The following is a 27,824-nucleotide window of genomic DNA, read 5'->3' on the forward strand; positions in this document are numbered from 1 at the left end:
GTACCTTGCTTGTAACATATTATTGTAAATAGATGCAATTAATATTTTTTTAATTTTTTCTTATACTTGTATAAATTTTTGCAGGTGTCAAATCCCATACCGCCATTTCTGCTTGTATTAAATGTACAGTTGAAGGGACATACGATAGAGAAGACAAAAGGGTCTTCTACAAAAGCGTTACAGCTACCAAGCGAACTGATGCACTCTTCAGAGCAGGAGAATATGCAGCTCATATGAAAATTCCAACTCCATTAATTGATCTCATCAACCTGGACATCATCGAGGACATCATAGTATCGGATCGCCTGCACCTTATAGATTTGGGCATTACAAAAAAACTAATCAAAGGATGGATTGACGGCAAAACAGGATCTACGAAATTGAATCCATCAGATAAAAAAGACATCTCACGATCCATACAGGAGCTAGCTCTTCCTTCCGAAATCAACAGGAAATTACGTAGCATCAAATATTTAGAGTTCTGGAAAGGATCGGAATTCAGAACTTTTCTTCATTACGGCAGTATTGTAGTTCTCCAAGGAAAAATTGACGATGCAGCTTACAACCACTTTTTAAAATTTTTCTGCGCAGTGTCCATTTTTTCGTCGCACGTTTATGAACATCATTGGGAGTTTGGAAATGAGCTTTTGCAACAATTTGTTGCCGAATTCGGTACGGTTTACAAAGATAGCCTCATCTCCAGCAACGTGCACAATTTGTTGCACGTTTACGACGAAGTATGCAGATTTGGACCCTTGGATTCAATTTCAACTTATCCATACGAAAACAACCTCCAGCGACTAAAACGACTGCATAGAACCGGCAACAAGAGTTTAGAGCAACTGGTAAATCGTCTAGCGGAAATTGATAAAGTACAGATCGACCCACACTCCGAAGAACGCGAGTATCCTTCAATTACAACAACCGGTATGAGCATTAAAATCTATGTGAGGAAAGACTTCATGCTTCAGCCGGGACATGGAAATGAATGGTTCCTGTTGAAAAATAACACCATCGTAAAATATTGCCGTGCAGCCAGAGAAGCACTTAACTACATTATTTACGGAAAACAGTTTCAGCTCCAGTAAGATTTTTTCACTCAGCCGTGCTCATCGTCGATGCTTAACATATTTAGAGCTGATATGGCTGATCTATCTTCGACCGTATCACAATTTACAGCGGATGACATTAAATGCAAATTAGCCGCTATTCAAACAAATAATGCCACTAGTATTGTAGTAATTCCTCTTCTCCACACGCTATTATAAAAATATAATGTATAATGTAAGGTATATTGTAAAATTTTTTGTAAGGTATATTATAAGGTATATAGTAAATTAGTAAATAGTAAATTTCCATTTTCTACAATAATAAATGCCAATATATACATAATAAACATTAATGAAAAATTTATTTCGTCTGGCCAAGTCACAAAAGTTTAACTGAAATGAATAATTTTATCAACATATTTACATATCATATATATATGGAAGGCAACATTTAAAGGAAACAAAAAATATAACTAAACTATGTAAAGTTAAAACTAATCTTTTCATCGGCGTCGATGGCATACACTTTTTCTTTCGTCTTTTAAATGCGTTCTAGCAGTTGCATATCGTAATTTTTTCAAAAAAAATTTTTGATACAGTGTTCTTGCTACCTTCTTCAAAATCATTACTACCTATCTTTGCAAATAAGGAAATAACGTTGTCAAAACTACTTAAACTTATTTTTAAATTAAATTTGTTTTTAAACCACGTACATTGCGGCAAGAAATTGCGAGAAAAAACTAAATCCATTGCTATGTGCATTTTGTTTTGCACGTCGTTTGTTGTTATTTTACTTTCTAAATATTGCACAACGTTATCAAAGAAATCTATATTGCCCAGATTTGTTTCAAATGCAGTCAAATCATCTATATTACACACCTTATTAAAAGTAAAGGGTGGGCTACTATTATCATTATTGTTATTGCTAACGGTATCTCTAATAAGGACCATGTTAGCTTCCACAACGGACAACCTTCTACTTAATTTAGCTTGCTCGTTTTTGAGTTCTCCAATTATTTGTGTGTTTTTTTCTAAAACAGAGGTGTTTTGAATCAGCGCTTTCGTATTTTCGCTCAAAATACGCATTAATGTCTCAATACTATTGTTTGAAGTAATATCTCGAGGTTGTTTAAATGGTACTTTCTGTTTTGGTCTGCTAATTGGTTGGGAACTTATCTCCGTTGCCTGTGTGGAAAGAGGCTGTGGATCAATCGCTACAGTTGCGGTGCGATACGAGCATTGCGGGCTTACACTCTCAGCAGAAACACCCGCAGCATTTATCACGTATACAACGTTTTCTTTGTTGCTATCCATCGTTCTGCACGTTGTCCCAGAATAAAAACAAAAACGAGAATGTACATTAGTCAACTGACAAGGCCGGATAGCTCAACATGCAACCACGCACCACGGACGCGTAACATTTGCACATCAACTCGGTTCAAACCCCCACGGGAATGGAATGGTACGAATAAAACTTACTCTTAATAAATTCTGAATTTCTCTCACTCTCTTATCTTAACAGGCACAACAGCTGGAGCGAAAACGTTTGAAACAAACACATATACCGTCAGTCACCCTCGAGCGTTCGAATGCTTCTAAAATGATTGACGACAATTCAAAATCACAAGCCAAAGCCGTCACCAACAACAGTAATGATAAAATAAGGGAAACAAAATATGTCTAAATATGAAGCGGGGGGAACAGGTCAGATAGAGCAAGCCGATATGCAGGGCAGGTACCGCCTGCGAATGAGTGAAGATGGGAAAAAGGAAAAAAAGGGTCGTCTAATGAGAAAGGGTCAAAAAAGGTCTGACACCCCAATAAATATGTGTTTATGACCATGACCCTACCCTTTTTTTTCGTATCGCATTTCATGTACCGTCATAAAAGCCAACCGCAACTGCGCACGTGTTCATTTGTTTTTGCTGCGCATTAGCCTAGGTCTACCCGCGTCGACTACTGACGTGAGAGAATTTTCGAGTGACTTATAAAGCCAGAATCGGAAATGTTATATTTCCGATGAGATGTTCGACAAGGCTGTTCGACGAGTCGAAATTGTGAGTATCCCATACATTTCGTGAGTTCCACCGCTGCTTGGGTATAGCCCTTGGTGCATTGTGAGTGCTTGAGCGCCGTAATTTGAGGGCCCCTGGCACTCACTAAATGATGGCGTATACATAACGAAGCATCACTTGGCCTGTCATAAGTAAAAACTTACTCCCCCCCATGACAGAATGTCATAACGAAAACAATTAACGCGTGGTTGAGCACATGGTTGGTCATTCAGCGGCCAAAGGTAATATACAAATTTTACAAATTGGACGCAGAATGATGCCCTTTGTTGTTTTCAGTTTTACTACTCTTGTGAGATGATCGTCTCCCAGATGAATCTCGACGATAAGTGCGAGGGACCATTGTGTGGCTGGTAAAGATTCATCGAGAAGGATTACCAATCTACCAGGTATCGCTGGTTGGGTGGTAACTCATGGTGGCTCTCTGCATTTCCTGTAAGTATTCCGTAGCCCAATGCTTCCAGAAGCGTTGCACCACTAGCTGCCACCGCTGAAGATCGTCGAGCGTGTATGTTTTCAACCCAGTATAGTCCGGAACAGGAACTGCGTGCATTGAGGAACCGATGAGTAAATGGGCGGGCGTAAGCGCGGCCAAATCATTTGGGTCGTCAGACATGGGCAACAGCGGACGTGAAATCATGGCAGCCTCTATTTGATGAAGGATAGTGCAATATCCTTCATATGGCAGTCTCGAACTGCCTCCCACAATCCGCCGAAGTGTGGAGCCTTAAGAGGAGCGAAGTGCCTGGGGATGCCTTTGCTAGCACAGTCTGTGCCAATAATTTTGTTTTGTTGTTCATCGTGGAACATGCTAAAAAGTTCATTAAGCTAGTGCGCTGCGCCTTCGAAGTTTTTTCCGTTGTCAGAGTGTATATGCCATCAGTCACAGTGTATCACTCGAAGAGTACAGACATCTGACACGACTAACCCCTTAGCGACAACAGTGCACTAATACACCTCAGCCAAAGGCTGTGACCTGACTAATCCACGTGTTATAAAAACCGTTGACAAAGACAACCGAACCAAGACAAGAACGCGCAATTGTATGTAAGATGGGGATCGAGGAACCCGAAGGTGGATCGGCTTTTGGCTCGTACTACGAGCCATTAAGCCAGAGCCCTACTAGAAAACAAAAAAAAAGAGGTTAAGAGGAGAGAGAATTCTACTTAGCGAATTTTTCGCAGAGGAAGAAATCTTTATGGTAGTTGAAGGAACTACTCCCGAAAGGCCACTAAGGACAGCTAACCCCTTTGTAGTCCAAAAGGCTATCGAGGTCGCTATAAATGAACAACCAAAAAAAGTAACCTTACTAAAAGACGGAAAATTGCTAGTACTGGTACGAAACAAAAAGCAAGCCGATAGATTGACCAAAATTGATTTAAAGACTACCAACAGGATTGATACTAAAGTATATAAGCACGGGACGCTAAACACATCGAAAGGTGTGATCCGGTGTGATGCCATCCCTTTCACCACCAAAGATGATATAATCACAGGTCTAGCCGATCAAAAAGTAAAAGATGTGGATATTATGAAGAGGAAAGACAAGGATGGAAATTGGGTAAATACCCGCACAGCCATCCTTACATTTGATACCATTAACACCCCTCACAGTGTAAATTTTGGCTACTACTACGATCTAAAAGTTGAATTGTATGTTCCGAAACCCATGAGATGCATGAACTGCCTCAGGTTGGGACACACACAAAAATTCTGCAAGAGCCATAAAAAATGTGCTAATTGCTCAAGCCCCTACCACGAAAATTGCCTAGCGGAACCAAAACGTCTTGAATGTGGGGAAGGTCACAGTACCCTAGATAGAAACTGTCCCGTCTACCTAGATGAGGTGGAAATTAAAAAATCCAAACCATCGAAAGAATCACTTTAAGAGAGGCTCGTGAAAAAAGAAGAGCTCAGGCGTCCATGGTCTCTAGAAGCTATATAAAGAAATCGTTCGCTGAAACCTTACAAAACAGAATATCACAAATACAACAAAACCCATTAAACAACACAGAAAAAAAACCAAAAAAATATGATCACTGAACAACCCATGGAAAAGACCCTAACAAACAAAGAAACGCCGAACCAAAAAGCAAATAACCTAAACACAAAACAAATAGAAAGACAATTGATCAGAATTTGAAATCCCGTCATTTAATAACGAAGAAGTGATCCCGTACGACGATCATCTAATATCGCCTACGATCGATCATGCACCACACTAAGAAACCGCACGCATACACAAACTTACCATGTATTACAGTAACTAAAAACCATACAAGCGAAATAGCAACACGCAATCGAATAGCGATAAAATGGGCACTAACAAATTTAAAATCCTCCAAAACAATATTCAAGGCTTGAACAACAACATTGATGAACTAAAAAGAATAACTGTGCAGACAGACGGTGATGCAATATGCCTCCAGAAAACCTGAATAAAACCTACCACCACTCCACACCCAGCATTGAAAAACAACAACAGTATTTCACAATGCAGAGAAGATGGATATGAAGGTAGTTCCATCTTCATTAAAAAAAGTACCGGTACGAACAACCTAATATCTCACTAAACAATAAACACATACAAGTCACCGGCATCAAAGTAGCCAATATGGTAAAAAAAATATTAAGACTCACAAACCATCAGAAATCTACGATCATTGCGGGGGACTTCAACGCCCACCACGAGGCACGGGGAATTACTTCGAAGATGCACGGGGCAACACCTTGCTAAAACTGATCAACAACTCGAACATGATCATTCGAAATAACAAAGAAATAACATACATAAACGCAGACACACAAAAAAATACTGCCAACCATAACACCCAGTAGCAAAGTGTTAGACACAATTAAAGAAGTTATAGACCTCCACATTGGAAACAGTGGGCACAAAGTCATAATAACAAGCATCAATTCGCAATCCACCGCAAACTGAAGAGTAGTATGAATGTATATATATATATATATATATATATATATATATATATATATATATAAATATATATATATATACATATATATATATATATATATATATATATATATATATATATATATATATATATATATATATATATATATTTATATATATATATATATATATGCCACGAAGAGTGGGGCAACCTTCGCTCGTCCCTTAAGGGCGAGTAGCTGCTGCTGACCTGCGAATGGCTCGGCTTGAAGGTGCTCAATCGCGACAACACATCCACTTTCGTAGGGAACGGGGTTGCCAGCGAGAGCATTGTCGACGTATCTTTCGCCAGCCATGCCATCGCCGGTCTGGGCGATTGGGCGGTCAGCAACCGGCCGACTCTAAATGATCGTCGAGCGGTATGCTTCACTGTCGCTGAAGCGAACACTAGCCACCGAGAGCACCAGGCACGGAGCGCGACAACAGCATGCCGAGACAGATCGCGGAACATTATGAGGTGGATGATCACCAGGTTCAGCCCGAACATCTTCGCTGAACTATTGGTCGATCTCCGGCTCGATGTTACGGCGAAGGATGTCAAAAGTCTCATGAAGCTTCTGCGGGAAGCCTGCAACGCTACTATGCCGAGACAGCAATCAGGCCTGGGAGGCAACCGCTCGGCCTTCTGGTGGAACCCTCAGTTGGCTGAGTTGAGGATTGCCTGTCGACGAGCCAGGGAAGCCGTGCAGCACGCAAGGGATCCGGAGCAGTGCGCTTGCCGTATGAACATGGCGCGCGTCGTTGAGCGCCAGTTCGAAGCGGAGATCCGGGCAAGCAAGCGTCGCTGCTTTCAGGATCTCATAAGCGAGGCCGAGTCAAACATCTTCGGAGCCGGCTACAGAGTCGTGATGACTCGCCTGAGAGGAAGTCGAACACCGCCGGAGCGGGACCCTCAAGTGCTTGGTACCATCGTGGCGGAGCTGAACACCCCGTGATGGAGTGGCCGGAACCATCACCGACGGCGGCGTCGTCAGTCCGCCCCGTTTCCGAGGAAGAGCTGCTTGCTGCATCGTTAAACCCGCGGAAGGCCCCGGGCATCGATGGCATTCCTAATGGTGCATTAACGGTGGCCATAAGAACAAGTCCAGCAACGTTTTGTCGCATCTACCAGGACCTTCTCGACAGAGCTGAGTTCCCGGCGCAGTGGAAGCGCCAACGGTTGGTGCTGCTGGCGAAACCGGGCAAACCACCGGGCCTGCCGTCATCATATAGGCCCCTATGCATGCTCGACACTGCCGCTAAAGTGTTTGAGCGCATAGTCCTGAATCGGCTCAACGAGCACTTGGAGCAGGCCAACGCTCCCCGTCTCTCCCCCGCACAGTACGGTTTCCGTAGGGGGAGATCGACAGTGCAAGCCATTCAGGAGGTGGTGGCTCGAGGTCAACGAGCCATGTCCTTCGGACGCTTTGGACGTGGCTAACGCCTTCAACAGCACTAGTTGGGCGGCGATTAGCCAATGTCTTAACTTGATGCTGGTGCCGCAGCCGCTGCAGAGGCTCCTTCGGAGCTATTTCACCGGCCGCGTGCTGTGGTACGAGACAAGTAAGGGCATCGTTGCCCGCGACGTTTCCGCAGGAGTACCGCAGGGGTCGATCCTTGGACCGACCCTTTGGAACGTGTTATACGACGGCGTATTGGCGTTGGAGCTGCCACCGGGCGTCGAGATCATCGGGTACGCGGACGACATCGTCCTGACGGCTCCTGGTTGCACTCCCAGAGAGGCCGCTGCAGAGGCCTTGAAGGCTGTACTGATCGTTAACCAGTGGATGGAGCGACATCACCTCAAGCTCTCCGCCGGTAAAACGGAGATGGTAATGATCAGTAACCTCCGTCAGGGACACCCGCGTATACCGGTCGACATCTGCGGCACAATCGTCGAGTCGTCGAGGACCATCCGCTACCGAGGAACACCAGGAGGGCGACGACGGCGAGGACCATCATCACCGATCGGCCAGCCGTTTCATCCGCTGAACACACAGGGTGTTGCCGCAGATAGCGCCCTGGCAGGAAAGGAAACATGGACAAGTGACGTTTGCGTTGGCGCAAGTGCTCTCGGGACACGTATATTTCCGGGAGTACCTCAGCGCAATGCAGTTCACTTTGTCCCCTGACTGCCCCCAGTGTCTGGCGGTGAAGGAGACGATCGGTCACGTCCTATTTGAGTGTCCTCGTTTTGAACACGTACGAGCGCTACACCTAACGGCGGCAGACGGAGAACCCCTGGAAGCTGAGACCCTGGTGGGTCACATGCTGCAAAGCCCGTCGAACTGGAGCAGCGTCTGCGAAGCCTGCAGCCTCATCACGGAGGAGTTGCGGGAGACCTGGCAGCGGTTCGGTTTGACGTATCGTAATGCGGCATCAGTTGACTCCCAGACTGCTGATGAGGAACTGGTCGAACGGCGGCGTGAGCGGCGCAACGCTCAGCAACGTGCGAGACGACTGGTTCTGAACGAGCTCCGGACGGTGCACCCGGTGTCCCAACGGGAGGCGCAGATTCTGCAGGATCGGCGTCGCGAGCGGCAGCGTCGGGACAACGAGAGGCGGCGAAGGATGCGGATGGTCCGCAATCCCGGCTCTCCTCTGCTGGTGCGTTTCAGCAGAGCGATGACGCCGCCTTCGCCGTCCACCGTGGCACGGCGAGCGGAAGCAGCTAGGCAACGACGGAATGAGCGGCAACGAGCGTACCGCAGACAGCTGCAGGCTCGTCGGTTGGCACACGGGTCCCCAGCATCGCTGACGGCATCCCAACAAGCGGCGGCTAGCGCAGCGGAATTCACCGGGCGCTGACAATGGCGTCTGGTGAAGGCAAAGAAAGAAAGAAGAGAACGCTCTGAAAAGAAACTTAATGGAAAAAAAAAAGAGAGTGCGCCGGAGCATTGAGCTCCTTTCGAATTTATTTTGTGATGACTTGCGTTTTTCAAATAGAATTTACCTTGAAGCAATAATTACTCGCGGGGAACGAGCTTCTTGGATAGTTTAAGATTTATTTATATGTTATATGTTAATAAACCCGATTATATTACAAAAAAAAGAGCAGAGGCTCGCGCCCACCGCGGTCCGCGAGCTGAGTGTAGGAGCACCGGATAAGGTCTCCTCCAAGGTGTTTATGGTGTCCTTCTCGAAGGGCACCACAACACTGAAACAAGAGCGTGGGATCACTGGACAGTGGGTGAAGCCTGTCCAGGAGGCATGGAGAAATCCGGCTGAAAAAGCAGCAAATAAAAAGGCTACGAAGGCTCGTGAGAGCCGACCGGTAGCCCTTCGAGTTATCCCAGCGGAAGACGCTAGCTGGGAAGAGGTGTTCCGCTTGGCGCGGCTGAACACCTCATTGACGGAGCTGCGGACGGAAGTGGTCCGCACCGAGAGAACACGGAGGGATCATTTGATCCTCCGTTTAAAAAAAAACGCGGATGGTGCCCGAATGCGCGAACAAGTTTCGAAGGCTGTTGGGTCACGCGGGGTGACAACGATCATCGCCGAGATGGCGTATATCTCGGCAAATAACGTGGATCCCCTGGCGACGCCGGAGGAGGTGGCCGCTGAGCTTAAAGCTCAGTATGGCGTGGCCATCCCCGTCGAAGGCATATCGTTGCATGCGTACCCTAATGGGTTGCAACGATTCAGAGCGCGTGTGCTGCGAAGTGAGGCCATGCTGCTTGATGGCAAGAAGCTGAGAGTCGGGTTCTGCGTCTCCACCATCAAGGTAGCAGAAGAGCCCAAGCGGAGCGCCCAAAGATGCTTCCGGTGCCATGAGAGCGGGCACCGCTCCTTTGAGTGCAAGGGAACGGATCGTTCCAACCGCTGTTTCCGCTGCGGCGAAGAAGGCCATCGCGCGAGGGGATGCAAGGCTCCCGCTCGCTGTGGAGTGTGCGCGGCGGCACACCAGACCGGCGATCGGTCATGTCGAGGTGTGCAGGCTACACGTTCACACGTGTAATGCAGCTGAACTGCCAGCGACGCGCCGTCTCCCAGGACCTTGCGATCCAGCATGCGCGTGAGGATCGGGCGGACGTTGTCCTTCTGTCTGATCCGCACCGCGTACCCACGAACAACAGGAACTGGGTCGCAGATGAGTCCGGGAGTGTCGCAATCATCGCGACAGGTAGGTCGCCAGTTCAGAGAGTGCTAGCGACTGGAGTGCCGTGGGTGGCAGCAGCCGTCATTGACGGCGTGCTCTTCATCTGCTGCTACGTTCGGCCTCTAGTCAACGTTGAGCGCTTTGTGCAGGTGCTGGAAGCCATAGAAATGGTGGCAATGGGTCACCAGTGGATCGTTCTCGCTGGAGACTTCAACGCCAGCCATGAAGAGTGGGGCAGCCCTCGCTCATCCGCCAAGGGCGAGGAGCTGCTGCTGACCTGCGAACGGCTAGGCTTGAAGGTGCTCAATCGCGGCGACACACCCACCTTCGTAGGGAACGGGGTTGCCAGCGAGAGCATAGTCGACGTATCCTTCGCCAGTCATGTCATCGCTGGTCCGGGCGATTGGGCGGTCAGCAGCCGGCCCACTCTAAGTGATCATCGAGCGGTTTGCTTCACCATCAGCGAAGCCAACAACAGCAACCGCGAGCACCAGGCACGGAGCGCAACAACAACAACAACAGCACACCGAGACAGATCGCGCAACATCATGAGGTGGATGATCACCAAGTTCAGCCCGAACATCTTCGCTGAACTGTTGGTTGATCTCCGCCTCGATGATACGGCGAAGGACGTGAAAGGGCTGATGAAGATCCTGCGCGAGGCTTGTAACGCCACAATGCCGAGGCAGCAGCCGGGCCTGGGAGCCAACCGCTCGGCCTTTTGGTGGAACCCTCAGCTGGCGGAGCTGAGGACTGCCTGCCAGCGAGCCAGGGAAGCAGTGCAACAGGCAAGGGATCCGGAGCAGCGTGCTTGCCGAATGAACATGGCGCGCGTCGTGGAGCGCCAGTTCGAAGCGGAAATCCGGGCAAGCAAGCGTCGCTGCTTCCAGGATCTTATCAACGAGGCAGAGAGCAACATCTTCGGAGCCGGCTACAGGGTCGTGATGACTCGCTTGAGGGGAAGCCGAACACCGCTGGAGCGAGACCCCCAAGTGCTTGGCACCATCGTAGCGGAGCTGTTTCCCGAACACCCTGCGATGGAGTGGCCGGAGCCATCACCGACGGCAGCGGTGTCCATCCGCCCCGTCTCCGAGGACGAGTTGCTGGCAATCGCTGCTTCGCTGAACCCGCGAAAGGCCCCAGGCATCGATGGGATTCCTAATGGCGCATTGACGGTGGCCATTCGGACGAGTCCTGGTACGTTCTGCCGCATCTACCAGGACCTCATCGACAGAGCAGAGTTTCCGGCGCAGTGGAAGCGCCAACGGTTGGTGCTACTGGCGAAACCGGGCAAACCACCGGGCCTGCCATCATCATACAGGCCCCTATGCATGCTCGACACTGCCGCTAAAGTGTTTGAGCGCATAGTCTTGGATCGGCTCAACGAGCACTTGGAGCAGGCCGACGCTCCCCGTCTCTCCCCCGCACAGTACGGTTTCCGTAGGGGGAGATCGACAGTGCAAGCCATTCGGGAGGTGGTGGCCCGAGGACAACGCGCCATGGCCTTTGGACGAACCAACCGGCGGGATAAGCGGTGCCTCATGGTGGTAGCCTTGGACGTTGCCAACGCCTTCAACAGCGCCAGTTGGACGGCGATTGGACAATGCCTGAAGGAGAAGCTGGTGCCGCAGCCGCTGCAGAGGCTCCTTCGGAGCTACTTCACCGGCCGCGTGCTGTGGTACGAGACCAGCAGGGGTATCGTTGCTCGCGACGTATCCGCAGGAGTGCCGCAGGGGTCGATCCTGGGACCGACCCTCTGGAACGTATTGTACGACGGCGTCTTAGGCTTGGAGCTGCCACCGGGCGTCGACATCATCGGGTACGCGGACGACATCGTCTTGACGGCTCCGGGTTGTACTCCCAGAGAGGCCGCTGCAGAGGCCGAAAAGGCTGTACTGATCATCAACCAGTGGATGGAGCGTCACCACCTCAAGCTCTCCGCCGGTAAAACGGAGATGGTGATGATCAGCAGCCTCCGTCAGGGACACCCGCGTATTCCGGTAGACATCTGCGGCACAATCGTCGAGTCGTCGAGGACCATCCGCTACCTCGGCGTCACGCTGGAGGACCATCTTAGCTGGAAACAGCACGTCGAGGCCGTGTCGCAAAAGGCTCTCCGTGTTGCGAAAGCAGTAACTGCATTGATGCAGAACCACGGTGGTCCCAAGCCAGCTCAACGACGACTGCTCGCGGGTGTAGTGTCATCGGTCATCCGGTATGCGGCTCCAGTATGGCACAGCGCGACCAGCCTGCAGGCGTGTGCCAGGCTTCTCCAGCGATCGCAGCGGATCCCTGCGATTCGGACGGCCTGCGCATTCCGAACCGTCAGCCACAGCGTAGCAACAATCCTGGCCGGACTCATTCCCATCGGCTTGCTGGTGGAGGAGGACGGCAGGATTTATGAGCGGCTGCATGCCATCGGTCGCGCCCCTCCTACGGACGACATCCGCAAGGAGGAGCGGCGTGCGACGATGTGCGCCTGGCAGCGCGCATGGGACGCGGTGGCGGAAGGGCAGGCCCAGCGACAACAGCGGCAGAACACCGAAGAGTCTTCAGCAGAGCAGCGCGACGACGACGACGAACACCAGGAGGGCGACGACGACGGCGAGGACCATCATCACCGGTCGGCCAGCCGTTTCATCCGCTGGACGCATAGGGTGTTGCCGCAGATAGCACCCTGGCAGGAAAGGAATCACGGACAAGTGACGTTTGCGTTGGCTCAAGTGCTCTCGGGACACGGATTTTTCCGGGAGTACCTTAGCGCCATGCAGTTCACTTCGTCCCCTGACTGCCCCCAGTGTCTGGCAGTGGAGGAGACGATCGGTCACGTCCTATTTGAGTGTCCTCGTTTTGAACACGTACGAGCGCTACACCTAACGGCGGCAGACGGAGAACCCCTGGAAGCTGAGACCCTGGTGGGTCACATGCTGCAAAGCCCGTCGAACTGGAGCAGCGTCTGCGAAGCCTGCAGCCTCATCACGGAGGAGTTGCGGGAGACCTGGCAGCGGTTCGGTTTGACGTATCGTAATGCGGCATCAGTTGACTCCCAGACTGCTGATGAGGAACTGGTCGAACGGCGGCGTGAGCGGCGCAACGCTCAGCAACGTGCCAGACGACTGGTTTTGAACGAGCTCCGGACAGTGCAGCCGGTGTCGCAGCGAGAGGCGCAGATTCTGCAGGATCGGCGTCGCGAGCGGCAGCGTCGGGACAACGAAAGGCGGCGAAGGATGCGGATGGTCCGCAATCCCGGCTCTCCTCTGCTGGTACGTTACAGCAGAGCGATGACGCCGCCTTCGCCGTCCACCGTGGCACGGAGGGCGGAATTAGCGAGACAACGACGGAACGAGCGGCAACGCGCGTATCGTCGCGAGGTCCGGGCCCAGCGGCAGCAGGCACTGGACGGCACTGGAGAAATGATGACATCTGCGGAGGAGGCAGCGGCAAGCGCTGCAGAGTTCTCCGGACGTTGAAAGTTGCTGGTTACGCCGTGGCGTAATCTGCAGAAAGGGGGAACATTATTGAAAGAAAATGAAGCGAATGAGAAATGAGTTTACATTGTGATTTCAAACAGAACTATAAATCCGAGAAGCATATCCCTCGCGGGGAAACAGCTTCTCGGAACGCGAAGGTTTAAATTATGTATATATTATATCAATAAACCGACTTTGTAACAAAAAAAAAAAAGAGCGTGGGATCACGCACTTGAACTATACTACCCGTGTCTGGTAAAAGAAATACTCCCCCAGACGAGGCGATTGCACGCAGTGTAGCAACTGCCTCAATTTTTGCCATGGTGCAAAGATGTGCAACATGGCCGCCCGGTGCACAAAGTGCGGCGGTAAGCATCTAGCGGATCGTGCCTTCAGCTTACCGGATCACGCCGTGTGGTCCGCCTCGACCGAGAGGGAAGTACTAAGGGTGGCGTTGCCATCGCTGTCCGTCGGGACATTCATTTCCGCATTCTTTGTCTTCTAGCAACAGACATGATGGAAGCTGCCGGAGTTGAGTTAACGTCCTCCCAGGACAGCTCCCACTTCTATGCTGTCTACTGCCCCGGGCAGGCCTGCAAAACTGATGGATCCATCGAGCCGCTGAAAGCAGACCTCCGGAAACTGACGCGCTCCCCAGGAGGATTCATCATCGCCGGGGACCTGAACGCGAGACACCACACCTAGGGCAACACAGCAGTCAACAAGAACGGGAAGGTACTGTTTGAAGATGCGCAAGCAGGCTTCTATTCGGTGCTGTTCCCGTTCCAACCGATCTTCTACATGCGAAAGGGTTACTCCACGTTAGACATATGGAACTGGAACGCAAACCAGGAGGAAGCGGAGAGACTATAAGGCGGCGAACTGGATGAAGTTCGAACGGGCCGTCGATAGCTCCTTGGATACGCGTGTGCCCCTCTGCTCCATAGACGATATCGATGCAGCGTTGACTAACTTTTTAAGAAGCGTTAGGGTGGCGCAAGATAGGGCCGTTCCTCTAATAGCAACAAATGCCAAGTTAGTCAAGATAGTTCTGGAAACGTTACGCTTCCTAAAGTCAAGGAACTCTATGAGGCGTCGTTTCCAGCGTACCGCAGGTAGGGCTTTTTACCAGGCTTATAGGAAACTTAGCATGGTAGTTAAGGTCCGTTTGAAGCATGCGGGGAACGAATAGTTCTCTAAGGAGATCTGCTACATGCCCAAAAACTCTAGCCTCTTTGGCGAGTTACTTAAGTTTTAAACAATAAGCCTAGGCCTATTCCACCTAATAGAAGCTTCACCCCGGAGGAAAAGGCTACTTGCTGAGCAGCACCATCTCAAGCTCTCCGCTGCGAAATCCGAGACGGTCATGATCAGCAGTCTCCGTCAAGAACATCCGCGCATACCAATGAACATTTGCGGAACCATCGTGGAGTCATCGAGGATAATCCGCTACCTTGGCGTTACACTCGAGGATCACTTGAGCTATAAACAGCACGTCGAGGCTTTGTCGAATAAGGCACTCCGCGTTGCAAAGGCAGTCACCGCACTGATGCAGAATCACGGTGGGCCGAAACTAGCGCAACGGCGATTGTTGGAAAGTGTAGCACCCTGGCAGGACAGAAAGTACGCAGAGGTGACTTTCGCGTTGTCGCAAGTGCTTTCGGGACATGGATTTTTCCGAGAGTATCTTTGCGGAATGCAATACACCTCTTCCCCTGACTACCCGCAATGTCTGGCGGCGGAGACGGTTGAGCACGTCCTCTTCGAGTGCCTCCGATTCGAACGTGTTCGGACGGAACATCTAACCGCACCAGATGGGTCGCTCCTGGTGGCTGCGACAAGGAGTCGTTAGTCGCCACATTAACGGGATACAAATTTAAAAGAAGCAATTAAGATCACTGGTTAACGCTCAATCTCAACCTCATTCTGGATAGGTGAAGTTTCATCGCTTGTGTTTAAACCAAGAGCAGAAAACTTCGAGATACTGTACTTGCTCCGCGAGTGTGGTTAAAGAAAAAATTCCTTATCCAGGCTTCCTGCACTGGGATCTAAAATCTAGACAGACTAAGGAGCAGATTGCCTGCATTGCTCAGATCTTGCTTGAGCGAATTAACTATAAAAGAGGAATCAAAACAAACAAGCCAAAGTTTGGGAAGCAGAAGAAGAAGATTGTTAAAAGATCAAAAAAGGTAGAAGAGTGTCCTGAAAGCCCAGCACCAGCATCAGAAGCCACTGATTAAGGGTTTCGATCCAGACAAGGTTAGGAAGATTCTGGCAATCCGACAGAGCAAGATGCGGGAAGGAACTATCATCGAGCTTGGCTCTGACAGGTCAATCTCTGTCACAGGCCCCAAGGGACCCAACAACCTTGTGAGCTTCTTGTTGACCCTAATTAATCTACGGCGTAATAATCTAGAGGCAATCAAATATGGCTTAACGAATCTAGAGGCAATCAAGTATGTCGAATTAAGACCACCTTTGAGGCTGTCATTTCAGCTTTGGACCTGAAGTCTTAGGTGATCACCCAGGGAAAGCCAAAGAGCTGAGAGACACTAACTTTGTCTCGGATTTCAGCTGCTTTCCCTCTTCATTCATTATCGATAGCGAGGAACAACCGATTTGACCGGAAGATCATTGACCTGTCTAATATTGGTGTGGAAGCCAGAGAGCTGAGACGGTGCTTTCAGCATCCAGTTTGTACCAGCACCCTAACAGCGGCGATAGTAGAGTAGATTCACCATCAAGTTCACAAGTGATCACGAAATAATGGAAAGAGAGTCCTTTGCCACAGTCTTTAGCCACTTTACGGATCTCGTCAACTCCCTTTGTGGTTGATGAACAAAAGCATCCTGGAGAGCAGCCAAACCTACAGTCGGTGCCAAGCAACGATGCTCCTTAGAACAGAAATTCGGAACGGAGACATGTAAGTAAACTTGGGAGGCAGAATAATTATTAGTGTAACTTTAGTACGTGCACACTAATGAACAAAGAAATAGGTTACGTGTGTATATGTTGTAACATATAAAGTTATTTTACAGATGCAAGTGGTTTTGGGAAAAACGTGGTTGCCAGAACGCCGAAAGATCCGTGCGTTCACAGTCATTTTTCGAAGGCACCCGTTACTCCCTGAAACAGATAATGATCTTACTCTACATGTGGAGAATCGGAATTGGGGCTAAAACTGCAGCAAAAGAAGCTAAAGTGAACCCTCGCACAGTGCTGAAGCTCTTCGGCGAAATTCGGATGCAGTTGCTGATGGAGATTAACAACGATTCACCGATTGGAGGACCTGGTCTGACAGTCGAGATAGACGAGACCAAAATCTCGACACGTAAGTACAACCGGGGCCGCATGAATGCCTTCCCCAATGAGTGGTTGGTGGGAGGCATTTGTCGGGAAACAAAGGAGATATTTCTGGTGCTCGTAGAGCGCAGAAATACCGAAATTTTAACCGGCATAATCAACGAACATGTTCGTATCGGCTCCAAAAATGTAACCGATTGTTGGCGTGGTTACAATCATCTGAAACAGCACGGATACGAACATGTCGCTTTTAACCACTCAACTAACTTCGTGAATCCTTCTGATTCACTTATTCATACCCAAAATGTAGAAAAACTTTGATGGTGGCTCAAAAATTTCAAAAGGGTACCAACAGAGCAACAAATTTAAATCAATACATAGCGGAGCATGCTTTTCGTAGAACACATGCCAACACATTTTCTGCTCTGATGGAGCTTATTAATGTGAACTAACTATGCGTTTAAGTTTGTCGCTTTAGTTGTATGCTTATAACTAATGCTTTTTATCTAGTTTTTCGTTGGCTAACACTTTCCGACCTCCACGTGGTGCCAGCCGGAGTATACAGAAAGTGCATCAAATGCCTAATGTATATACTAACAGGAAAGCTATATTTTAGGATGATGTAAACGGTGATCTGCAACAACGCACAACAACGTACAGGTCTACGCAGATTCGTGACTTATAATATTAAATGTGCAAACCAGGATGTAAGTATGACACATTGTTTCATCTCAATCCTCATTTTCAATATAATTTGAGGATTTTCAGAAATAGAATGTATTCGACAACTCGTTCATCATACGGCGGTCCATAGGATCGGGAGTAAAACGATCGTATCGATTTGTTTGTCATCGAGTGCGAATCGATCCATATAAATTATTTATTTCAAGAGGTACTCTTTCCCAAGACGAAATTTATGGAACTTCACGAATTACAACCTGGCGCTAAAGAAGGCCGTCTGAGAATCAGGAGTGAAAACCTCGGAGACCATTTTCTACACAACAGCCTCATCGTCGTGGAGCGACTTAGACTCGCACAGGCTCCGGTGGACTGGTCACTTTATTAGAATGGAACCCGACGACCCAGCCCGCAGACGACGGCGCTCGACCGCGAGAGGCTCCGGTTTCTCTTGAGGTAGGCCAAGACCGATAAACGGTTGTAGCGCCTGAGAAGTATATAAAGTAATTGTTTAGCTAGAATCACATAATGGCAATCATTCGATGTGACATGACTGATAAGTTTCCCTAAATACAAATCAACTAGAACAGCTAATATCAACTAGAATAATATACAATCAATGGATCTTCCAAACCTCACTAATCCCTCACGGGTACTTGGTTTCGGAAGGTAGTGTTTTGTTAAAAATAAAGCACAATTTTTAAAACGGTGTTTTAACGAGATGAGGTGGTGCCGAGTTTGAACGAGATGAGGGCAGTGCATCCTGTTTCACAGCGGGAAACACAGCTCCTCGTCGATCGTCAACGGGAGCGGCGGCGGCGTGTCAACGAGGCGGCGTCGGATGTGCATGCTGCGCAACCCCGGCACACCTCTCTTGATGCGTTACAGCCGAGTTAGGACACCGCCATCACCGACTGAAGTGGCGCGAAGGGCTGAGACTGCAAGACAGCGCCGAAACGACCACCATCATGAGTACCGTCGTGAGCTGCGAATGCGAGGACAGCGGACTTCTCTCGTGTCTGCGTCAACACTAAAGGCGGCGGAAGACGCGGCAGCCAGCATCGTCGAGTTCTCTGTACGCTGACTCGGGAACGTCTACGACTGATGCTGTAGTGAGCGTTTTCTCACATTCGTTGCGCAAAATTGAAACATGAAGAAAACATCATACAGCGAAATTCTTCCAAAATATACCCCCCATTAAGCTTGAATCCCTCCCGGGTAAGAAATTTAAGGGTAAGAGAGGGCTTAGTTGTAACTTATTACTGTAAATAAACCCGATTGTTATTAAAATAGCTACTTGCTGAGAATTTTGCTCACTCGCATCGAGTGAGCGATACGATGACTAGTCCACACGATGCTGTTGTTAGCAACAGCATCCGTAAGCTAGCATGGGCTCAATGTTTTCTTCCCGACACTGACCGGGCCTCCTTGGATGAAGTCCGGACACTTATAAAGTACAGTGCCGGAATTAAAGCTCCTGGACCTGACAACATCTTTAACGTGATGTTAAAGCATGGAGGCCATGGAGGTATGAGTTGCTTAACCAACATCTTTAACAGATGTCTGGAACTGGGTGGTATTTCCCAACCCAATGGAATCTTGCAAAAGTCGTTCCAAGCCAAAAAAATAGGGAAGGATTCTTCCCTAACCTCGAACTACCGTCCGATCGCCCTCTTGCCTGTTGTAGGCAAGATTTTCGAGAGAGTGGTTTATACGCGGATGGAGGCCCACTGTAAAGACTGTAATACGTTGACGGGTGTCCATTTTGGTTTTATAAAAGGACACTCTACAGCTCAGCAGCTGCAGCATATCCTGAATGTCATTAATGACGATAAACGTGATGAAAAGTCCACTGCCATGGCCTTATTGGACATCGAAAAGGCTTTCGACAACGTTTGGCACAATGGCTCTTTGCATAAGCTTCGTGTATAAGAATTTTCGACGTTCTTAGTCAGAACCATTCAGTCCTATCTGAGTTCTCGTACGTCAGTTGTTCATGCAGGGGGAATAATGTCCGACCCCTGTGCCAACTGTTAGGGCGTTCCACAGAGGAGTATCCAAGGACCACTCCTTTACAATTGTTTTACGTCGAATGTTCCCGACGTGGATAACCAGACGCAGCTGTCGTTATATGCAGACGACACTACCATTCTGTACTCGACTCGAAATCTGGAGTGTCTCCAAGGAGGATTTCAGAAAGTTTGGATAAATATATCCAATACCACAATGAATGGAGGATCAGGGTAAATTTTGGTAAGACCTAAAAATTTATCCTAATCCTCCACTCATTGGTTAATTAGGCACAAATTTTGGTACCTTACAAGCTTGCTTCTCAAGAATGATTGGTTCTGAATTATTACAAATACTCGTCAAAAACACAACTAAAATCAAGCAACAAGAACCGCAACAGGAACATCATGTTTTAGCCATTGACGGATTGACTCTAAAGGGAAAAAAATGTGACGTGCATATAAACGATGCTACAATAATAGGCAAGATATGGACCGGTCGAAAAGCACGTAAAACAGTTAAAATATCGTTTACATATTGTTCAAGCTGTCCCGATCAACCTCAACTTTGCGCTGAGTGTTTTAACATTGTTCATCTAAAATAAACGATGAATAAATTAACTAATTATGATATCACATAATTACGGATATTTGAAGAACAGAAAAACCATAAAAACTCATTTTAATTGACTTTTTTAGAAAGAGTAAAATTATCTCGTGTAACTCGTCTGTTTCAATGTAAAATGTGTCAGCCACTATGTGGCTAACGTGGCCAAATCGAAAAAATCCGTCAGCCACATAGTGGCTGATGCGGCAGTCAAAGTGTTAAGAAGCATCCCATGAGACAATTTGACGAAGGTCTGTGGTAGCCAGAAAGAGACCGAAGTTATGTCCTATCTGCTTCTTGCTTTCACAACGCTAGCCGAACTGGAAATTGAGCATGTGTGGGTCATGAATTCACTGTTCGGCCAAAATGAAATTCACAAAATGAATCGTGGAAAGAGAGGTGGCCGGTTTTATAAAATTTGTCGTGATGAATTGGCTAGAATTCAACATGAGTATGAGGCTGGAAGAAACAGTGAAGAAAATGCCGGGCCTAGTGGAACAAATGCAAAGTTTCTCTCGCTAAGTAAATTATAAAAAAACCTCAAATAATGCATAATCGTTCCCATGGTAAGTATCAATAGTAATAGACAAAAGTGCTTTATCCTGCAATATCCTGCAAAAGTAGTGTTAATAAGTGTTTAAAATAAGTGTAAAGTGAAAATATATATTGTAAAACATCTCTAGATAGAAATAATGATGGATAGCAGTGAAATACAATTTATGTGCCTGTCAATGTTTTGGAATAGTGCAAATAAGAAAAATAAAATTGTAGTTTACATGTTTTTACATCGAAAACAGTGTTTTGTGAGTTGTGTGTGAAATGTGTTCAATGTTACTTTGTATTATGTTTTTTAACAATGTCTTCTATATAATTGATGTGTCTGTACAATCTTCGCCTTCTGTGGATTCTGTGTGATGCTGATCATAGAATTGTGTAATGCACAATTTATATAACTATCATAGGTAAGTGTTCTGTTTTTTTGTATTGATTAAGTGTTAAGAAACTTATCAGGCCAGTCTATGGAGTCTCATGCATTTAAAAAGATTTCGGGTTTGACTGACCTTATGCTGTGTGTTTAACTAAAATGTAGTGATCTAATATGCCGTATTTTATCGAGTATGGTGCGCACTTTAAAAAATGTTATGCTTAAACATGTTCATAATCATTCACAGATATGTCTTCTGATGAAGAGGAATTGCTCCATGTAGAGCCAGGGTCAAAACGAATGCAAGTAGTGGAAGAAAATCAAAGCCGTGGGATTGAAACGTATGAAACCGACGTTCACGAGGACATTTTACCGGACGGGGACGACTGCATTGAGGAAGATGATGAAGCAGTCGCTTGGGACGGTGTATATAATATATTCGATACAATGGATTTGAAAGATTGTCTTCGATATCTTGCGATTTGGCACCAACTTCCCCGTTCGGCGGTCAATATGATGCTGGCCATCCTACGGATGAAGCTGGATTTAGATCTTCCTAAAGATGCGCGGACTTTGGTTAGAACACCTACCCAATTAAGGAACGAAATTGTTGCTATCAGAGGAGGTGATTATTCGTACGGAGGCTTAAAATCAGTCCTGACCAAATATGTTACTCCTTTAACTCTTTCTAAAACCTTCAATCCTGAAGCGACACATTTCTCATTGGATGTGTCAATCGACGGGCTGCCACTACACAAGGGTGGGCCAACTCAGCTTTGGCCTATTCTTGTAAAGGTGGTAGAGTTGCCAAAGCTTCCGGTTATGACGGTAGCCACATTTAGTGGACCATCAAAACCGGAAAGCATCGAAGAATTCTTGCGGCCGCTGGTGGATGAAGCAAATGAAATTCACCGAGCAGGCTTGATTGTTGGCGATAAAACGTTGCATTTTAGCATTCGCAATTTTGTCGCCGACTCACCAGCTCGTGCTTTAATAAAAGGTAAGTAGCATGAAATGTAACTCACTTATTTGATCAATCACTCAACGATTTTTTTTTAAATTTACAGCTACGACGAGCTTCACTGGAGTGCATGGCTGTTTAAAGTGTTCTTGTGTTGGAGAATACTTCAATAATTCTATTGTTGGAGAATAATTAAAAACGTTCCTGTTGGTGAACGACTTCATTTAATTGATTTGGGGGTTACCCGAAAAATATTCCGAGGATTTCTTGAAGGCAATTTTGAAAGATTTCCTCGGTGGTCCCCTTAAATAAAGGAATTTTTTTCAAATTTTTTGAAACAGATGCAGCTTCCTTCTGAAATTCACCGTACGCTTAGAAGCGTACGGTATGTTGCTTTTTGCAAGGCTTCCGAATATAGGAATGCAAGGAATTGCAGGCTTCATTATGCAAGTGTTGTGGTTCTGAAGGACTTTTATGATGCGCAAGGCTATAGTCACTTCCTGCTCTATTTTTGCGGTGTTACGATTTTGTCATCATCGTACTACCAGCACCTCCGGACCCGTGTGAAAGACTTCCTTTCCCGATTTGTTAAGGATTTCGGCACATATTATGGTCGTACCCACATGACCAGCAATGTTCATAATCTCCAACACGTGTTTGGAGAGGTTGCAATGTTTGGACCGCTTGATGACTTTTCTGCATATTGCTTCGAAAACCATTTACAGCAGATCAAACGTTGGGTTAGATCTGGCAAGAAGTTTGCGGAGTAAGTGGCAGGTAGATCAAGTGAAATTGCCACCATCTACATGACTGCCAATTTAATTGCTCCGAAATATCCATATTTGAAGACAAACGGTATTGGTTTACACGTGGCCGCCGATTTTGTCCTACTACCATATTTCAAAGACCAGTTTTTCCTAACAAAAAATGATGATGTAGTTAAATTTGTAAAATGTAAAAGATGTAAAAGATGTAGATGTAGATGTAAGATGTAAAAGCATCATCATTATTCCCTATCACTATAGTTGGAGTCCGGTTTTTGTTCAAAATGGCGCTTTTCGAATTAAATTTTGAAGATAACTCTATCGCAAAGACATCTTCAACTGACTTAAATATTTATAAAATTATCGAAAATTCGCCAACTAGGCACATGGAAGTATCCTGGACTGGAATCAAGTGTAAGCTGGTTCCAGTCAAGTTACCTTCGCGATCTTTCACCCATCCTCATGTCCAAACCCAACTGTCCTCTAATATCCCCTCTTATCTTGCTCTCTTTCCGCTTCTTCATACTCTTCAATCCTAAATCTATTTTCCCCTTTCCCGTTTTTTAAGGATGCTTCCATCACAACTCCGGATCGAGGTGGCAGTATAATTTCGTGGGACGACCTCTTTTAACAGCGCAGTTAAAACTGGCAATTTTTAACTGGCAGTTTTTTTTGCCGTGTTGGGCAACCTGCATTTCAGTCAAGCCTTCTAAGCGAGCCGTTTCTTCCTCGTGATGGTCAAAATGGAATATATCTACAAGTGAACACGTTTTTCAGATGATACCTAAGCTATGCTATTTGCCTTCTCTTTATATTTAATATTTTTCATTTTTCTCTTCTCGTTCAAATAATTTATTCTAATTGATATTTTCTTTGCATCGCAAAAGGGTTGTAGTCAGAATTATCACCACAGATGATCACAGGTGATCAGAATCATATCACCACAGCAGATATCATATAGCAACAGCAGAAATCAAAGTTACAACGAATTAATGGGAGGCGGCTTCAAAAAAAGTACGACTATAAAACTAAAAAAAACATCTTTATCATCTTAAACCATGTATGAGGAAGTTGTAGGTTATCTCAAGATATCGTTAAAGTAGTTACATAATATTAGGTACTCTCCGAGCACGGAGTGATACTAAGATGTAGGATTTGTCCGACTTAGGTCAATTTTTCATATTATTTTAGTCTAGGGATATTTCTTTTTTATTAGTTTTTTTGGTTTCATACCTTTCGATCCCATTGGATTAGGTTCAACCCTGGTCTGGTATCCGTTTTGATGAAAATGAACCTATCATCTGTTTGGTAATTGTTCCAAAGCGGATATCCAAGTGGTGTAGAGAATCCAGAACAGGTTTCTGAAGATGATAGGGGTCTGCATATAGATGCAGGGATAAGTCTGCATATGCCCGTTGGATAAGTGATCGCTTCAAAACTAGTCTCATGCGTCTCCAACTCACCTCCCGTAACTCAACTTTTGCGCTGATCTGGGATCTTTTTTAGGGTGAATTTTTTGATTAGTTTTTAGTTACGTTTAAGTTTTAGACTGTAGCTATTTTCATAGTTTAAGGCTTAAACTGGAGACGAAAGGGAGAAAAACGCCGTATGGAATACTTACTTTGAAGGCAATCGAAGATAATGCAAGTGTATGTGTGCTTAGATTCCGACAGCGTCGCCAGGTATTTAAACTGCCGATCGGCAGAGGAAAAACTCAGTATCAATTGTAAACGCCAGAGTGACAGATTAAAGTTAATTGGCATTCGCAGTGAAGCGAAAATTTGTTGAAAAAAAGAACCGTTCTAACCTTCTAACCGTTCTCCCTTTCCTCCATGGCGTCCCGAGCCACACACTTCAAATCTCATAATTGTCGATAGCAGGCTGCGTAATAAGTTACCTCCACTGCAAAGCTTTCATTTACTCGTTACGCAATGGCCTGCGTCCCCAGATGACCGTTGGACGGAAATTCAGGTGCGCGCGATACGTGCACCTGAAGGAGCATCGTTTCGCGCACCTGAAGGAGCTTCGTTTCACACACCCGAATGAGTCACATGAGGCCGAAGACAAGGAAGAGGCCGAGGACAAGGAAGAGCCAGAACGCGGTGCCAAGTACAAAGAAGATTTAGAACAAGAAGCCGGACAGAACGAGGCTCAGCGACAGCCGCCGTGGTGCCAAAAAAAATTGTTACCAACATTAAATCTTCAAATAAATCACCAATGCAAGTTTAAAAAAAATACGTCTGTGTCCATTAATTATTTTTTAATCTTCCTTTCAGTCTTAGGCTATGGGAGCGATCTTTCGCTCATTCTCGCGTATCTCCCGGGAAAAGCTCTCGTAACTGTTTTTCGTACCCATTTGTCACTCATTCTGTCGCAGCATACGCACACCACCGAGCGTGTCGTTTTTCATGCAACAGGGTGCGCAGGTGGCTAGTTCGACATACGGCAGCAGGCTAAGTTGCATACGGTGTATAACAGTGTTCCAGACAACCTTTATTTTAAGTCTAACTAATTTTGACAACCCCGAGCATGCTTACGGACTCCGAACAGATAAATGTGACAGTGAATAATTCCGTGAGGCTCGATCAAAAAGTGAGTTTTTCCTGGACCTAAAAAGGTGACTGTGCCCTTTGCCAATTTCGAGAGTGATTTTTAGCGTTGCATCACTGAAGGTTCCCTGTGTTCCTTAAACCCCTCTCCACTCCCTTCCCAGTGTTTCTCTGCTCTTTTTTTAAGTGCTTAAAACAAACAGAAACAAGGGTTTAGGAAAAACAACGGTCCCCTTCCCATTGTTTTTCCTAAACCCTGGAGGAGAGTTAAAGGAGCACAGAAAAGCCTCTGCCCCAGCAAAGGCTTCCTTTCATGCCAGTATTCGGATTAATTTCTTTACAGTAAAATATCGCACGTTGGGCATTTTCCGGGATAAAAGCCCGTTAACCAAAATCGAATTTTCGATGCACATTAACATGGTTTCTCAATCTAAATAATTTAGCTAAGAAAAATGTATCATTTTATATCTGCAAATCTTTTAGTTTTCGAAATACAATCCCACAAAAATGTTTTTTTTTGTTATTTTGTGCTTCATTTTGAGCAAAATCTTACCTATCTAAGTTTATCGGAAATCTGATTTAGGTTTTCGGACTTTTATCCCGGTAAATGCCCAACGTGCATTGGCTTGGTAATCTGATTCCCTACCTTCCTATACTTATATCACTCAAATTTTCCAATCCAGGAATATAGGACTTAAATATCTGTACTTTACTATGAATGGTAGAACATTATGAATATATGAATGAATGAGTGTACACAGGATCTCACTGTGCAGATCTTCGATCCAGAATAACAGGAGGCCCAATAAAGCAAATAAGCGAAACAACGAAACCTGTAAATTGGAAGAGTCCTTGGTGAGAGGATTACATTCCGACAGTAGTCCTCAGAAGAGAGGATGGTATTCTGACAGTAGTCCATACAGCCATCGTAGGGACCAGCATATTCCAACCTGCCAGATACGAGACAGCTGTTGTCATAGCCGGTTTTGTGCCGATATGCTTCCTGGTACAGGAAGAAGCGTGATGCTGGTGATAAGTACAAGCAACAGGAGGAGCAATCCCCACCTCTGTCGTGTGCCGGAGAGAACGTGACGTAACCACGACGCTGTGACAGGACCAATGAACTATCATATGTCGCAGGCGCTATCAGGACACAGATTCTTCCGAGATAGGATGCCATCCATCATCGTTTCCTCCATCGAGGAGACAGCTCAGCGATAACTCCAGACAACCTGCAAGAGCCACGACGTCGACGTCACCAAACCGACGGGGTGACACCGCAGCGGCTAGCCGCCCACACAGAGAAGCACCGCATAAGGCGCAACGTGCTTCAAAAGGCACGACGTGACCAGCAGCGAGGGCGACGTCATCAAGAAGCTGCCCCTCTACCACAGCTGCACGTGAAGGACGATCCTCTACCGCTGACGCCGGACTAAAATGCAGCTGCCAGCGCGGAGAGCACCTGTGACCTGTAGCGGCCACACACCCGAAAACGAAAAACAGTAAATCTTGAATAATGATCGTAAGCTGAAAATTTGTAACTAGTCCTGAAGAGAGACTAGACAAATGTATGTATCAACATAAAACGGTTGAAACGTCGCGCAACCGCGAGGAGAGGATATGTTGGGCTGCCTAGGGCACGTTATTAGAGCTCCATATACTTAAACCCTCACGGAAAGGGTATGTTGGGTGGGTAGCTCTTGGATAATAAAGATCAATTCTTTAAAAATGACCTCGGTTCTACGTTAACCATCTTCTACGCATGAGTAGAGTACGACACCGCGATACCAGCTTTTAAGAAAGCTATCATGGCTATTATAAGTTTTTAATCCCCATTCAAAACATCGAATATCTGAACTTTTCTTCTCTAATACAGTACCGTTTATCTTCAAAAGTAACGACATCTAAGTACAATCAACTTTTCAAAATTTTCTGTGCAGTAACTATCTCTTTCACGCCCGCAGTACAAGTTAAAGGAAGTTTGCTAATAAATTTTACAACATTTATTATGACCATCTCATCTCAACCCACGGCCAAATTTGCAGCACGTTTAAAAAATTCACAGTTTTTACCGTTGAATACATCTTTCACATCGCCAATCGAAAACAATCTTAAACAAATCCTTAGAATCCACAAAAGCCTAGAATAAATACAAATTGGGTATCATCAGAAATTGAATGAGTGCCAACAACAATGAACGATACCATCATCAACATTTTGCTAAATTTGAATAACAAAACCTAAGCTATTTACTTCGTACAGAGCATACATTACTACGGGTTTATGTGAGGAGCTAAGAAATATCACGAAGTTATTTATTTTCCGATGGCATTCCCTATGCTAAGTGATCCTTTCCATGAAGGTAATTTTTTAACAAGAATT

At 46.4% G+C, this 27,824-nt stretch overlaps 3 protein-coding genes across 3 annotated transcripts; all 3 read left to right on the top strand.

Annotated features, from left to right (window-relative positions):
* Nucleotides 1-233: 233 nt before the first annotated feature.
* On the top strand, nt 234-2,733 carry LOC128724349 (uncharacterized). The gene is made up of 2 exons (XM_053818076.1): nt 234-947; nt 2,572-2,733. The coding sequence occupies exons 1-2, from the start codon at nt 234-236 to the stop codon at nt 2,731-2,733; spliced, it is 876 nt and encodes a 291-aa protein (XP_053674051.1).
* A 6,846-nt stretch (nt 2,734-9,579) lies between these two features.
* Nucleotides 9,580-22,176, top strand: LOC128724350 (uncharacterized). The gene is made up of 3 exons (XM_053818077.1): nt 9,580-9,801; nt 16,782-16,977; nt 21,416-22,176. Exons 1-3 carry the CDS (start codon nt 9,580-9,582, stop codon nt 22,174-22,176), a joined length of 1,179 nt encoding a protein of 392 aa, XP_053674052.1.
* Nucleotide 22,177: 1 nt separating this feature from the next.
* LOC128724351 (uncharacterized) lies at nt 22,178-26,539 on the top strand. The gene is given in 5 exon segments (XM_053818078.1): nt 22,178-22,184; nt 22,403-23,092; nt 23,128-23,357; nt 24,842-25,002; nt 26,455-26,539. Coding segments are annotated over 5 exon segments (1,173 nt in total).
* Nucleotides 26,540-27,824: the final 1,285 nt, after the last annotated feature.

This window comes from Anopheles nili, chromosome 3 (assembly GCF_943737925.1).
Source record: "Anopheles nili chromosome 3, idAnoNiliSN_F5_01, whole genome shotgun sequence".
Lineage (NCBI taxonomy): Eukaryota > Metazoa > Arthropoda > Insecta > Diptera > Culicidae > Anopheles > Anopheles nili.